General features: G+C 52.7%; 1 protein-coding gene across 1 annotated transcript in view; it reads left to right on the top strand.

Annotated features, from left to right (window-relative positions):
* Positions 1–15547, top strand: part of Scn5a (sodium voltage-gated channel alpha subunit 5) — a 101687-nt gene that overhangs the window by 59973 nt on the left and 26167 nt on the right. The window contains exons 15-20 of the mRNA XM_031343503.1: positions 1192–1365; positions 2492–2848; positions 6422–6865; positions 8048–8209; positions 10842–10962; positions 11598–11752. Coding sequence (XP_031199363.1) covers positions 1192–1365; positions 2492–2848; positions 6422–6865; positions 8048–8209; positions 10842–10962; positions 11598–11752 — 1413 coding nt within the window. The remainder of the gene's footprint in view (positions 1–1191; positions 1366–2491; positions 2849–6421; positions 6866–8047; positions 8210–10841; positions 10963–11597; positions 11753–15547) is intronic.

Below are 15547 nucleotides of genomic sequence, written 5' to 3'. Positions count from 1 at the left end.
GTGTGCTGGGGGAGGGGCGTGGGAACAGGCGTGTGTGCTGGGGGAGGGGCAGAGGATAGCCCATATATTGGGGTGCAGCCTGGAGGATCTTGAGGTCCCCTCTGAGAAACAGTTCTTTCTAAGCAGTGAGCATGGGGCTGCATGGAGCCTGTGTGGCAAGTCCTCCCACAGCCTGCTTCCTCAGAGCCCCATCTGAACAGAGGCGAAAGGCTGTGTGGTCTCTGCTTTGGCAGAGTTCCCGAGGGTACCCAGACCAGCTAACCTCTTGCTGGATGCTGACCTCGTTGGTGTGCCCTCAACTCCCATGTTTCCATGCCGTCTGCAAGCCTGGTACAGTTTCCAGGGTGTGCTTACCGACCACCTTCCCCTTCAGAAGCTCCCGAATGCCTCTTCACTATGGCCAAGCTACCACATACAAACTCAGCAGAGATACCCTCAGGGATCATGCCGGTCAGGGCCTTGGGTTGTGTCATGGCTGCCTGCCAACACCACAGGCTCCTGGATTTCAAGGTCCACAAGCCACGGGCTGTTTTGTCACACATAAGCAAACCTGGGGAACAAGCCTCAGTTCCTATCCTCAGGAATGTCTTGGGAGAGCGCGTCCAGCCTTGGACACTGCAGCATGATATTGTCATCTAGGAAACCCACACTCAAGAACTAGGAAATTAAAAACAAAAATTGTTTTTATTTCAACTTTTAAGTGTACTTGTTCTGTTGGGCCTCAGCCACATGTGGGCTGCAGGCCACCGGTCAGGCCAACCTGTGACTATGTCCTTCAACAGGTTTCTAACTGTGACCCTAGACAGCTACTTCCTCTCTCAGTGCCTCCATTTACTTATCTGTGAAATGGGGACAGTGATACTTCCTCATCCAATTTTTGGATGAGTTTTCTTAAATGCGCATGAGATGGCTCATAGGTAAGAGTGCTTTCTGAGGAGAAAGGAGACCTGGGGAGAGGCGGAGCTCTGGAGTGTGTTGTAAGGATGCTCTAGCTGCCCCAGCTGCCCCTGCAGGTGGCTGTTAGACCCGCATGTCTGCAGAGCTCCTGATAAACGCGGGTTGTTTCTGAGCTGATGAGCCTGGCCAGTCGCCAAGAGGCTTTGAGAAAGACACCGGCAGGACAAGAGTCAGGAAGCAGGGAGCTTGCTGGCCAGGGTCTTCAGGACCCGCTGACTCCCGCTCTCTATTCAGGTCTTCACGGGAATCTTCACAGCGGAGATGACCTTCAAGATCATCGCCCTTGACCCCTACTACTACTTCCAGCAGGGCTGGAATATCTTCGACAGCATCATCGTCATTCTCAGTCTCATGGAGCTGGGCCTGTCCCGCATGGGCAACCTGTCTGTGCTCCGCTCCTTCCGTCTGGTATCTGCCTGGCCCCACTGCAGGGGGTGGGGCTCGGAACACCTCTCCACAGCCACTGTCGACATGCTTTGCCCTGTCCTGACCATGTCCAGACATTGTTAATTGCTCCCGGGTACCTGGCGAGTGTGGGGATGTCAGGTGGAGGTGGGCATTCCTTGGGGGAAAGCTGACAGCGGCAGCGGCATAGCCTGTCGTGTACCTCCTTAGTCCCAACAGGAACCAGGGGTGGGGTCTGTGTTGAGACATCCGCAGCTCACAGATGAGAGATGAAACTCAGGAGATAATGTCCTCCAGAGACATAAGTTAATAGGCCCAGCCAGGTCTGTGGGTGGCTCACTCGGGACGTTGCATTCTTTAAACTTGAGAGTGCCTGAATTATCCAAGATCTTTTGACACTGCAGAGGCAGATTCGGTGGGTCTCAGATGTTGCTGAGTCTGCTCTTTGGATCACATCTGGAATACCTGAGGTCCAGCTGGGCCTGGTGGTGTGATCAGGGACAGCTTCCTAGAGGAGAACTGTGGCAGTTTCCGTAGGAGCAGCAGGGAAAGCCCGGTCTAAGCTCTAATCTTGGTCCCATTCCTGTGAGCCAAGGGACTTTTCCTTTGAGGACCAAAAGAGAGCAGTAACCATGCCAACCTCATGTGGTTATCAGAAATCCAGATTAAGTCAGTCCGTCCTAAGCTTGGGCCTGGGACAGCCTGGGTACCCAATAAATATGAAGCAACCGCCATCTTTCTCTGTGCTCACTGAGAAGAAAGATGCTGGTGATTGGGTGAGTCAGATGGCTCTAAAGTAGCTGATGGGAACAGTTCCAAGAGAGGCAGGATGGACTAGGTCAGGAGACTCCACCAGAAAGCTTCTGGAAATGAGAGTAACGGGTAGGAGGTTAGTGTGGAGGCAGGCAGAGGGCTAAGCTAGAGAGACAGGCTCGGACTGGAGCACAGCAGGCTCCCCTCAGACTGTACCAAAAATCAGCAGGAATTCCCTAAGAGAAACTAGTTGGGGTGTGCATTAGGGGAACCGGCCTTCCAGGGCTTTCAGGCAAGATCTGGGGAAGTAACAGTGTTTGTGAGAAACAGCAACCCAGATCCACCACAAAGGCGCCTCCTCTCCCTACTTCCTCAGCTGCGGGTCTTCAAGCTGGCCAAATCATGGCCCACCCTGAACACGCTCATCAAGATCATCGGGAACTCTGTTGGCGCCCTGGGGAACCTTACCCTAGTGCTGGCCATCATCGTCTTCATCTTTGCTGTGGTGGGCATGCAGCTCTTCGGGAAGAACTACTCGGAGCTGAGGCACCGCATCAGTGACTCTGGCCTGCTCCCCCGCTGGCACATGATGGATTTCTTCCACGCCTTCCTCATCATCTTCCGCATCCTCTGCGGGGAGTGGATTGAGACCATGTGGGACTGCATGGAGGTGTCTGGGCAGTCGCTGTGCTTGCTGGTCTTCCTGCTTGTCATGGTCATTGGCAACCTTGTGGTGAGTCAGCCAGGGGCCTCAGAATGTACCCTGAACCCCATCTATCCCATCATCCATTTACCCCCATTTGCTTCACCACTAAGTTAGGCCAGTCACTCAGCTGTCCCTCAAACCATCCACCTCCCCACAAGCCTCTGATCCATCTACCCCTTCATTCTTCTGCTTGCTCACATGCCCATCTTTTTCCTTTCTACTCAACTATCCATCCTCATGCCTGTGTGCATACTTAGCCATCCACCTGTGCAATTATCATGAGCATATCAATTCACAACTCACTTTCATCTGTCTACACATCAGTATGTTCAGCTGTGCAGCTGACTACCCTCTTAGTCATCCATACACCATCTACCTTCTCATCCGTCTGCCTGATTAGTACCATCTATTCATTTATCCATCCATCTATCCATCCATCCATCAATTCATACATGCATCCATCCATTCATCCATCTATCCATTCATGCATCCATCTGTCATCCATCACCCATCATCTATCCATCATCCATCCACCCACCCATCCATCCATCATCAATCTATCCATTCATCCATCCATTCATGCATCTATCCACTCATGCATCCATCCATATACCTGTTCATCCATCCACCTATCATCTATCCACCCATCCATCCATCTGTCTGTCCATTCATTCATCCCATCCATCATCCATCCATCCATCTGTCCATCCATCCATCATCCATCTATCCATCCATCATTCATCTATCCATCCATCATCCATGCATCATCCATCTAACCATCCATCATCCATCCATCATCCATCCAACCATCCATCATCCATCCATCCATTCATCCATCATCCACTCATGCATCCATCCATCATCTATCCAACCATTCATCCATCTGCCAATCCACTCATTCAGTCATCTGTCTGCCAACTTCTCATTTGGGCACACTCATTCATGCCTGCTCATGCCATCCACCCGATCATCCCTCACTCATCCCTCTCCTCTCTCTACCCTCTACTCATTCCTCATCCATACCTATTCCTTATTCCTCCTTTTCCATTCATTCCTTATTCAGCTTACCCATACACCCCTCATTCACTGCTCCCATTCATTCATTAATCCATCCAGCAAGTGGTTCACTTAGCCGTTCACATTGACTTGCTCACTCTTTGTTGCATTTTGCTTGTTAATTCATCTGCACACCCTCTACACGTGTATCCATTATTCGCTTGTTTTTGATTCATTCACTTGCTTATTGACTTGTCCTCCATTACCAGTGAATTACTTCATGGTTTTCTACTCAGAGTAACAAGTCTTGTTAAGCATTTCTTGCAGGCCAAACATTATATGGTGGCTGTTGGTGGGCTTACAGAAGGAAGCATGGCCTAGCCCAAACACTCAACCAACTTGAGAGATGTGGGGAAACAACTCACAGACAGAAATAACTAGTCAGTGGCCCCAAGGAAGAATCCATGAGAGCCATTTTTCCCCAGCTAGGGAAGTTAAGGAAGGCCTCCAGCTCAGAAGAGACAAGTTAGTCATCAGTTCAAGATGGGTACCACCTCATTGGATACAGAGGTGACCAAAACAAGACACTTGCTCAGTCTGTCCCCTCTGTGACTACCATGTCCCTTCTGGGCAGCACAGGGTCTTACCAGTAGCTAGGCACATTGGGGCATTAGATTCACTTTCCTGCCTGCTGTGAAATCATAACTGTGGGGTTCAGAGCCATTCCCCAAACCCACCTGTTTTCAGTGTCCAGGTGCCTCAGCCAGGTCAGGCCAGGACCCAACAGATTGCCCGCCCCCCCGCCCCCCGCTCAGGCCCCAGACATAAAGCTCAAGGCCCCATCATCTTTCTTTGTCCCCTCAAAAGCTGCTTCTTGGGGTTGAGCCTCACTTAATCCCCTCCCTGGTCCCAAGGGCTGTCAGACTCTTTTCTGTTCCAAAAAGAAAAGCAAAAGCAAAATGTGCCCGGCACTCAGACCGATGCCAGGCTGAGCCACCCCTCACACAGAGCCCTGCCATTTCTGAGCGGATCTGCCTGGGGACAAGAAGATTAGAGGCTCTGGAGGAGGGACGCTACTGCCAGCCCACGCTGCCGCCTCAGGAACTGGGCCGCTGCTGGGGCCAGCCGCGTGGGTGGAAGCGAGCTCGCTGCTGAAATGGGAAGGGATCAGGCAAGGCTGGGAGCCACACATGATTGACGGGGAAGCCCTGGAAGAAACCAGATTTCGGAAGCTGGAGACAGAGGCCCTCAGGTCCCGAGTGGGTGGGCAAAGCCTCCTACCTTGCCTGAAGCTTAGACCTAGGACTCCCTACAGAGTCAGCATTTGTGGGATCAGTAATGGGTGAGGGATGTGGGCCACTAGGAGGACCTACAGTGGGCATCAGGAACATGCAGGCTGTGCCTAGACCCGGAAGACAAGCCGGGGCCAGGCTGGAGGTCAGCGCTGATAGCAGTTTTGATTAATATTGAATCATGCTTCCCTGGTAAGGACATGAAAGGGGTGACCAGGTGTCAGACGTGGTCGCTCCTCTGTAGAGCTGGCACAGGAGCACCTTTTAGCCTTTGCTGGCCATGGGATTGCATGTTACTTTGTAATCAATGGCTTCCTCCTGAGGCCTGGTCCTCACTGTCACCACCACTGTCACCAGAATGCTCACACTTGGTTTCCTGGCTGAGAAGGACTCCCTGTGGTGCGGTGCATCCCTGAGGAGCTTGAAAAAGATAGGGGTAGGGGCTCAGGGATTCATGTGGCCATCTGACTACAGAGCCCCTTCAGCTAAACTCTTTCCTGGGGACTGACAAGAGATCCCTGGTGCCAGGGAATGCTTTCAGGCCTGCTGCCATCTTCATTGCCCTCCGTGGGGCCAGGCGGTTCGCTTGTCCCACGACGTCCATCCAGGTGTGTCACACCCCACAGTCAATCTGAGACATGCCTGTTCCCCATGTCCTTTCCTGCTACTATCCCTTCTCTGCTCGCTTTCCTGTGACCCTCACGTGGAAAGGTGCCAAGACCATTTTAAAACAGGCAGAATGCTCTGTTATCAGCCACAGATGCTCAACAGGTAGCCCGCCTCTGTGGGGAGCCAGAGCTAATGGCTCCTTTTTACCCAGCCCTTACAAAGCTCCTTAAGTTGGGAGTGGTTTCTCTGAGGTCCTGCCTTGTCTCTAACTCCACACTTTCCACCCTCCCCCACTGTGCCCGCTGCCTCCTTAGTCCCGAGGGGCTGGGTGCAGAGGCTGCTGGTGCCTGGTTAAGGCTCTCCCCCACCTCTCTGTGTAACCCGGGGCAAGCCCCTCACTGTCCTCTCATCTGTGGCCCTCTAAACAAACAGAGGCTCTCCCCATGACCCTGAGCTGAAATACAAGGGACTGAGTCTGCACTCTAGCTGCCTGAGCCTTTTGCAAAAAGAACTTTAATTCATTTTTCTTTCGTAGATGAAGCTTCTATATGGAAGAGAAGGAGAGGGGTGGGTGAGAGTCCAGCATCCTGGGCTCTGTGCTTCTGAGCTATTTGTCTTCAGGAGTATTCAAGTCTGTTAGGGCCTCAGTTTCCCCTCCAGAGTCCAGCAGTGCCTGGGTGAACTTGACCCGTTGCCTCAACAGGTCCTGAATCTCTTCTTGGCCTTGCTGCTCAGCTCCTTCAGCGCAGACAACCTCACAGCCCCCGACGAGGATGGGGAGATGAACAACCTCCAGCTGGCCCTGGCTCGCATCCAAAGGGGCCTGCGCTTTGTCAAGCGGACCACCTGGGACTTCTGCTGCGGGCTCCTGCGGCGGCGACCTAAGAAGCCCGCGGCTCTTGCCACCCACAGCCAGCTGCCCAGCTGTATTACCGCCCCCAGGTCCCCACCACCCCCAGAGGTGGAAAAGGCGCCCCCAGCCCGCAAGGAAACACGGTTCGAGGAAGACAAGCGGCCGGGCCAGGGCGCCCCTGGGGACACGGAGCCTGTGTGTGTTCCCATCGCGGTGGCTGAGTCAGACACTGACGACCAGGAAGAAGAGGGTGAAGAAGACAGCCTTGGTACAGAAGAAGAGTCCAGCAAACAGGTCAGCCATCCCCCCACCCTGTCCTGATGGCACTGCCACCTGCTTGTACCTCAGCAGGGGTGCGGGGAGAGGGGAGGCCCCTCAGCAGCTGGCCCCTCAGCAGGCGCCAACTCCAGCTTGCCCATTTATCCTGTTAATTAGTATTCATCCCTGGCTAACCTTACAGACAGGGAACATGAGGCAGGGCTAAGCATTCTTGATGAATACCTCCATTCCCCCACCCCCAGCTCTGCCCATTGTCCGGCCCCAGGACCAGCAGAGACAGATACCAGGGTGAGAGAGGGCTACGGTTTGGTGACCTCACAAGCATCCCCTCCCCTCCTCCCATGCCTGAGGCTAATTCTGAGATTTAAAAATAAGTGACGCTGGAGGGGAGGTGTTGGAGACACCACTATCTTATCTCTCAACCTGTTATTTTTAACACTTAGGACCAGGGTCTGGCCAAAGCAGAGCTTCTGCCCCTCAGGTTTCCCTTGACCCGAGCTGGGCTCCATGTAGCTCCTTAGGCCCCTTGGTCAGGCATAACCAGTCTCCCTCCATGTCGGTGGCCCTTCCTGGCTGCTTTCTCAGCTGGCAATAGCTGGGCCCAGCCCTAGGGTTCTGCCTCAGTTGGCCTCACAGTCCAGCCTTGGCCCTTGTTGTAGGGCTCTAACAGGGGCAGTTGGGGGGGGGCGGGGCTGGTATTACTAGGACCACAGCTTCCAGTGTCTCCTGCACAGGACATGAGAGTTAGATTCTGGCTGAGCTTCCTTTTCCCCTTCCCCTGGAACCAGGACAAACGTGCGAGTGTGCTTGTGCAGGTGCACGTGTGTGTATGAGTGTGCATGGGTGTGTGCTCTGGTGTGTGCGTTGTGAGAATCAGTGCAGGCCAACTGCAGTACCTTCAGAACTTGAGACGTCAGCGCATCCTCCTGAAGAGAGTTGATAGCATTCTTAAGATGGGCATCGTGGTCCAGCCATGCCCTTTCGGGGAGCCTTAAATAGTTTTGGCTACAGGTCCTTTGCCCATACTTACTGGGGACCTCTCACTTACTGACCCAGGTCAGCAGAGGAAGGGGTCTTTAGTAGGTGGAGGTTCATGAAGAGGCCAGGAAGCAGTGGACAGGGCCTGCAGCCCACAAGGCCAGGGCCCTGGAGACCCTCTGCCCGGGTGTTTGGGCTCTGCTCATGGGGTCTTTTTAGCAGGAATCCCATGTTGTGTCTGATGGCCACGAGCCACCCCAGGAGCCCAGGGTCTGGAGCCAGGGGTCAGAGAGCACGTCCTCTGAAGCTGAGGCCAGTACATCTCAGGCAGACTGGCAGCAAGAGCGGAAAGCGGAGCCCCGGGCCCCGGGGTGTGGTGAGGTAACAGTGGGGTCTGCTCTGCTGCTGGGGCAAGGGCCAGGCTGTGAGGGGCCGCAGCACCGGCTAGAGCAAGTGTGTCACAGACGGGATGGAGATGTGTTCCAGAGAGGAGGGTGGGAAACCAGTGTCCTGACAGGGAGAGATGGTATCTACCCCAGGTCAAGACTCTGCAGCCCGACCAAGCCGGTCCCTCTGCGTGTTCACCCTTCTCCTCACGCTTTGCCCCTGTGTTCTTGTGCTGATCGGCAAGCATCTGTCCTGCAACTCACCGTATCCAGAGAGGACTCGGGTGGTCTTCAGAACAGTCCTCACCACATCTGTCAACTGATGCCTCTTCCCTGTGTTCCCTGCAAAAATTAAAAACATTTACTGTGGCTACAAAAAGGCTTTACTTTGAATTAACTGACACACGCTTGGGAGCTTTTGTGTGTGTGTGTGTGTTTTTTTTTTTAATCCATATTTCTTGTTTCTCTTGAAAACTTGAGAGTGGGGCTAACATGCTGTAAGACAGGAGGTAGCCATTCCCCAGCCTCCACCTGGAGCTCTCTGATTTGCCGCAGCACCACCTGCCCGATTGCATGTGTGACCTGCCTGGCTCCTCCGCACATCTGAGTTTTAAGCCCCTAAGCCAAGAGCCAGCCAACCACGCTGTTCAGCCTCACTCGCTTCAAGCATGTGCTCAGAGAGTGCTGGGTGACCTCACTCCTCAGCCCAGTGCTGGTGACTTTGGTCCTGTAAGACAGGCCCCAGGATGCTCCACCATCATTGCTGATCTTGGAGCACGCACGAGGCCCTGGTGACTATCCTCACCGTGTGGATCGGCCTTCTCCCTAGATGGTCTTACCTTACACTTGAGTGGAGTAGGAGGATCTGGGATGCCAAGCCTCAGGAGAGTGTGAGCTTTGCGGCTTCTTCCCTTCAGATGTTTGTGGTCCGGGGAGAGGAGTCGAGAGAAATGCTGTGGTGTTCCCAGGGGAAGGACTTCTTCCAGGCCGAACCTGTAGCTGGGTTGGTAGAGGGCTTGCCTAGTACACAAAGCCTTGGCACTGCATAAACAGGGAGCCTCAGCCTACAGTTGCAATCCCAGTGCTTGGGAAGATCGGAAGTTCAAGGTCAACAGCAGCTGCAGTGAGTTCCTGTCTCAGACAGAAATGACTGCCTCCCTCTTGCAGTAGGATCCGGAGAACTTCATGACAGCCCTCCTGGCCTTGCTCAGCTCCGAGCCTGCAGAACCCCAGCTGGGACAGCCAGCCTCAAGAGCATGGGCCAGGAGACAGAACCCTACCCCTCTGGCCACTCCCCTGAGACCTAGTCCCTGAGACCACAAACCTCAGAAGTAAGGAGAAACAAGAGGTACAGATACGGGCATAGGGACTCATCCCAGGAAGGGGAAAAAGGCAGTAGGAGCCACAGAGCCAGGCCCCAGCATTCAGTCAAGAGCCTAGGCTGGCCTCAGGCTGAGAGGAGAGTGAGGCAGGATGGAAGCAGATCAGTGGGGGTTAGGGGATGAGGGCTCCTTTCTCTACAGAGGCCTTCCTGACTCCCGTCATTGAGTTGTGTTCCCCTTAAGCAGAGGTAGGGACGTGACCTCTGTGTAAATGACTTGTAAGGGCAGTGCTCCCTAGAGAGGCCAGGAAGGACACAAGAGGAGCAGATTCGGAGAAGAGAGGAGCTAGACCAAGATCAAGAGCAGCTTTGCTGAAGTAGAATTCAGCTAGTAGGGAGCCACAGAGCATCAAGGCCTGAGATGATCACCCAGGGGGCAGTTCACTGGCTGAACTGTTCTGGAGGAGGGACCGGCTGAGCCTCAGGCTTCACAGTGGTAGGACTGGGTATTCTACACACATGTGGCACTACCCACAGCCACAAGGCACCTACACTCACAGGCTACCAGATGTCCTTCCTACAGCGGCAGCTCTCAACCTTCCTGATGCTGCGACCCTCTGATACAGTTTCTCATGTCGTGGTGACCCCCAACCATAAGATTATGTCGTTGTTATCTCATGACATAATGTTGCTCCTGTTATCAATTGTAATGTAAACATTTGGAGAGAGATAGGTTTTCGGAAGGGGTTGCAACCCAAGGGTTGAAAACCGCTGCCCTGGAGCCTCCCTGGGAACCAAGCAAGTTATCAAGGTCTAGGGCCAGGGAGGGAAGGTTCCAGCACTTTCTCTGCCCCCGTTCTAACCTGTGTGAGCTAAGCAGGAAGCATGGTGTACTGCTAGCATGTTCTCTGCATGTCTGACCTGCTGCCGTGTGCCTGTGTCTCGGCTGTGTGCTGTGTCTTGATTCTGATTCCGTTCTGGATATGTGTCTGCGCACCAATGGGTGATCCCATAGTGCCCCCACTTTGTCAGTCTTGTCTAAGCTAGATGTGTTCCTTACCCTGAGTTCTCCCAAACCCCCTTACTCCAACACACCCCAGCCCTAAACCCCATCTACCACAGACCCAGGAGTCCTGAAGCTCCACCCTCCCTAAGTGGCTCTGTGACAGGCATTGAGCCACCTCCACCTCAGAGTCCCACGTGTGCAAAGAGGGAGCCATCTGCACACACCCTAGGCTTCCCCCAGATGCTAGGCTGGAGCTGGAGGCTGGTCCTCAGCCCACGCCATCCCTCCCATCCCCCGCAGACCCCCGAGGACAGCTACTCGGAGGGTAGCACCGCTGACATGACCAATACCGCTGACCTCCTGGAGCAAATCCCAGACCTCGGTGAGGACGTCAAGGACCCAGAGGACTGCTTTACTGAAGGTACTGGGGGACAGGAGACCTGAGAGTGCCTCAGCACCTGGGCCCTGCTGTGCCTCACCCTGAGCTGCTTCCCGTTACCATTTCCCTGGGATGTGGGCCATAGTAGGCCTGCCCATGGTGCAGGACTGGACAGTATCGCTAAGGGATGATAGCCCTGTGCTTGTGGTGTGGCAGGCATGCGTAAGCCAGCTTAACCCAGATCCGCCACACCCTGCATATAAAGTCGTTCCCTGTCTACCCAAGTGGCAGTGTTAGTGACCAACATTCGCAACTTTGTGAATGGGTGCATTTGGAAGGTAGCTGTGGTTCTCCAGTGCTGGTGGTCACTTAGGGAGCCACCGTTCCCAAGGGGGTAGATCATGGAGATCAGTATTTCCAGAGTTCATTTCCTAAGGGGAACAAGCCAGCTGGCACCCATGCCATCCCCAGCCCCGCCCCCTGCTCAGTCCAGTCCACCCAGCATCCTCACAGAGTGTTTGCTGAGTGTGTGGCTCTGCAGGGAGAGCCCCCAGACCTCCCGCACTCTGACCCCACACCACGTACCCCATCATCCCAACCTTCCAGTCATCCCCTCAAACAGGCAGCCCTCTGCCATCAGACTGAAGTATTCACGGGCCTGTTGCCCTTCCCCACAGGCTGCGTCCGACGCTGTCCTTGCTGCATGGTAGACACGACGCAGGCCCCAGGGAAGGTCTGGTGGAGACTGCGAAAGACCTGCTACCGCATTGTGGAGCACAGCTGGTTCGAGACCTTCATCATCTTCATGATCCTGCTCAGCAGTGGAGCGCTGGTAAGGACAGGGATACGGGGCCAGGCAGGGAGGGCTACAAGAGGAAAGGAGAGCAGGGACAGGAGGGAGACATCTCCAGCTAGAGCACCAGGTCAGAAGTGGGGTGCACCTCTGTTGATGTGCTCCCCAGGCCCCTTGGAGCAGAGCAGCCTCTGAACTCCAACATCCACAGCAGCTACTGGGCCAGAGCAGAGAGGCTGGCCCCTGCCTTGTGCCCAGCCCACTGCCATGAAAGGGAAATTATTTTCTCTGGGTCTCCCGCCTCCCACATTGGAGTTCATCCACCTGCCCTCTGCATCAGACGTGCTGCTCGGCCATTAAACCACAGCCACGACTGATTGGGCATAGCAGCCCCACACCACCCATGCCTTCCGTGTGGGCCACAGGCTGAGCCATGTAGTTCACACGTTGTCACATTCTGTGGGTACGTCAGCTTCTATGGAAGCTACTGTCACTCACCCCCACCATTGAAAAGCCCTTGGTCTGGTGTATGAATACAGGCAGATGTGGCCTTAACTTTTCGTTTATTGATTGTCTTTTCTAAGCTCTCTGTGTTTCTGGCCTCGGGGTCTTCCACTCTACATGGAGAAACCAGATTCCACAGGCTTAAGAGGTCAAAGATCAGCCTGAGGTAGAAGCAGAGTGGGAATGGAAGGGAGGACTCTGAGTGGTGAGGTCAAGTGGAGGAGGGGCAGCTAGGGAGGACTCCCTGGGGTAAGATGGAGGCTCACAGTAAGAGGACAGCTAAGGAGAAGCAGTGAGACCCTGCAGGAAATTCCCATCTGACTTGCAGGCACCAGCTCTGGGCCTATAGGCCGTCTACAAAGATGGCCAGCCCTGGAGATGGTTGAGGGGGGTGCCAGTGGACAGGGAGTAATTCAGAGGAAGTGGGCAGCAGGCACGTGTGTTGTTGGCAACAAGAGAAGCGGGAACCCTCTGCACGCCCCTCCCCCCCTCCCCTTCCGCTTTAGAGTGGGCCTGGAGCCATGACTTGCAGCCAGCCCCGCTGTTTTACCATCTGCAGCCAGAGCCAAGTCTCTGTAGACTTCAGAGATGTATGATTTGACAATATGTTAACAAGTTTTGTTTTTAAACAGCCACAAACAAGGCCAGCCAGAGCCATTTAGTCTGGGCTGTGCGGGGAATCTCAGGCTGGCATAAGGGAGGAGGAGTTTTGGCAAGCATCTGGTGAATCTAATCAGGGTAGTCAGCCAAGCGCTGTTGCTAAAAAACCACATCAATGATATACTGGGAAAAAGACGGCCCATGTGTTGTTTAAAGTTATAGACTTATTTAACAGGAAGCAAACAGTCTCCCTTCCAAAGTGCTGAGGGGGGAATTTAAGAAAACAGAGACAAAAAGAAAGAAAGAAAGAAAGAAAGAAAGAAAGAAAGAAAGAAAGAAAGAAAGAAAGGAAGGAAGGAAGAGAGAGAGAGAGAAAGAAAGGAAGAAAGAGAGAAAGAAGGAGAGAGAAAGAGAAGGTATAAAAAAAAAACAGAAAATTATATAGCCAAGCAAGATCAAGCATGTTTTAATAATAAACATAACTGGGAAAAATTCACTTTTTAAAAGGAAAAGGACTCTGATCTTGAAAAAAAAATATCAGCCATGTGCAAGAAACTGACTCAAAAATACTAAACATAAAACAAAATTTAAGCTGGTTGAATTCCTTTATCCAAAATGCTTGGATCCAGAGTGTTTCTGATCTTAGGGGTTTGGGCATTTGAGACAATTTGCATAAAATTACCAGTTGAGCTGCCTAACCCCAAATTTCACGAATGCTCATATCTGGAACTTTGGTGTCATATCAGCTCTCAAAAAGTTTCAAATTTCATATTTTTTTGCATTAGGGATGTATATTTTATACTTTTCTTCCTGATACCTGATCAAAAGCACCTTAAGGGAGGAGGCCTGCTTTGGGGGGTCACATAATGAGAGTGCACAGTTAGTCCATCACAGCTGGGGAGGCCTGTTCTGGGGTTACACAGTGGGAGCACACAGTCAGTCCATCACAGCTGGGGAGGCCTGTTCTGGGGCCACACAGTGAGAGCACACAGTCAGTCCATCACAGCTGGGGAGGCCTATTCTGGGGTTACACAGTGGGAGCACACAGTCAGTCCATCACAGCTGGGGAGGCCTGTTCTGGGGTTACACAGTGGGAGCACACAGTCAGTCCATCACAGCTGGGGAGGTCTGCTTTGGGGTCACACAGTGAGAGTGCACAGTCAGTCCATCACAGCTGGGAAGGCCTGGGCTGGAGCGCAGGCTGCTCACCCACATCTGGGCTGATCCCGAAGCAGAGAGAGGTGGCTTTCAGCCCTCATCCTGCCTTTTCCAGTTTCTTCCCCCACCCCCAACCTATGGGAATAATGCCACTCACTTAAGAGTGAACAGATTAACTGGGCAGTTAATCCTGTCTGGAAACATACTCGCAGATATGGTCAGGCATGGTTTTATGGTAAATTTAGATCAGGTCAAGTTAACAGTGAAGATTGTGTGTGTGTGTGTGTGTGTGTGTGTGTGTGTGTTTGTGTGTGTGCACGCGTGTGTGTGCATGTGTGTGTGTTTGTGTGTGTGCATGTGTGTGCACGTGTGTGTGTGCATGCGTGTGTGTGCGTGTGTGTGCACGTGTGTTGTGCATGCGTGGTGTGTATGTCTTGTGTACATGCATGTGTATATATGTGTCCATGTACCTCTCTGTGAGTATCTATGTTCATGTGCACACGTGTGCAAGAGTCAATGGAGGCCAGAAGGGGTGTCAGATCCTCCTTGAGTCCCATTGGTTGTGAGCTGCCCAGTGTGGGTGCAGGAGACCAGGCCTTAGTCCTCTGCAATGCAGCCCATGCTGGGGACTCCCAGCCCCACCCCCAAGTGAAAGTGTTCGAAAAACAATGGAATTATTTTCTTCTCTCAGAACCAATTATTTTCTCTCCCATTAACAGACATGTCAACAGAAGTCAGGGCATTTTTCTTGGTGTATTAGTATTAAACAATGTTTAGTTTGAGGTAAAAAGCTTGAGATAAGACAATGAAGGCCCCAGCCTACAGTTAAAGTACAGCTATTGGGGCTGGAAAGGTGGCCCAGCAGTTAGGAGCATGCACTGCTCTTACAGAGGGTGTCCACGTCCCCACAAACACAGTGTGGCTCACAGCTGCATGTAACTCCAGCTCCAGAAGACCCAACAGCTCGAGCCTCTCTGGATATCTGCTTCCATATGCACAGACCCCCTATACATATATGTAATTAAAAGTAAAATTCATCCAGAAATGCAATATTGGAGCAAAAGAGATGGCTCAGCAGTTAAGAGCACTGGCTGCTCTTCCAGAGGACGTGGGTTCGATTCCCTACACCCACATAGGAACACACAACTGCCTGTAACTCCAGTCTCGGGGGACATGCTGCCCTTGCCTGGCCTCTGTGTGTACCAGGCAAACACATGTTACATAGACACATTCAGGTAAAACAGCCATACACATAAAAATAAATACATTAATTTTTAAAAAATTAAAATATGTTATGATTATTACTTGGGATTGCATAGCATTTAAACCTAAAGCAAAAGACTACTAGAGGAAAAGGGGGGAAAAAGGCAATCAAGTGCTCTTCCCTGTGGTAGGCTTGAGATAGATTAAGTAGAAAGGGCAAGACTGCGAAAGACGTTTTAAAAAAAATAAATAGCCAGGCAGTGGTGGTGCATGTCTTTAATCCCAGCACTTGGGAGGCAGAAGCAGGGGGATTTCTGAGTTGGAGGCCAGCCTGGTCTACAGGGTGAGTTCCAGGACAGCCAGGGCTAC

Source organism: Mastomys coucha, unplaced genomic scaffold (genome assembly GCF_008632895.1).
Source record: "Mastomys coucha isolate ucsf_1 unplaced genomic scaffold, UCSF_Mcou_1 pScaffold23, whole genome shotgun sequence".
NCBI lineage: Eukaryota > Metazoa > Chordata > Mammalia > Rodentia > Muridae > Mastomys > Mastomys coucha.
Note: the sequence above shows the minus strand (reverse complement) of the source record. Positions and strands in the feature narration are given on the sequence as shown.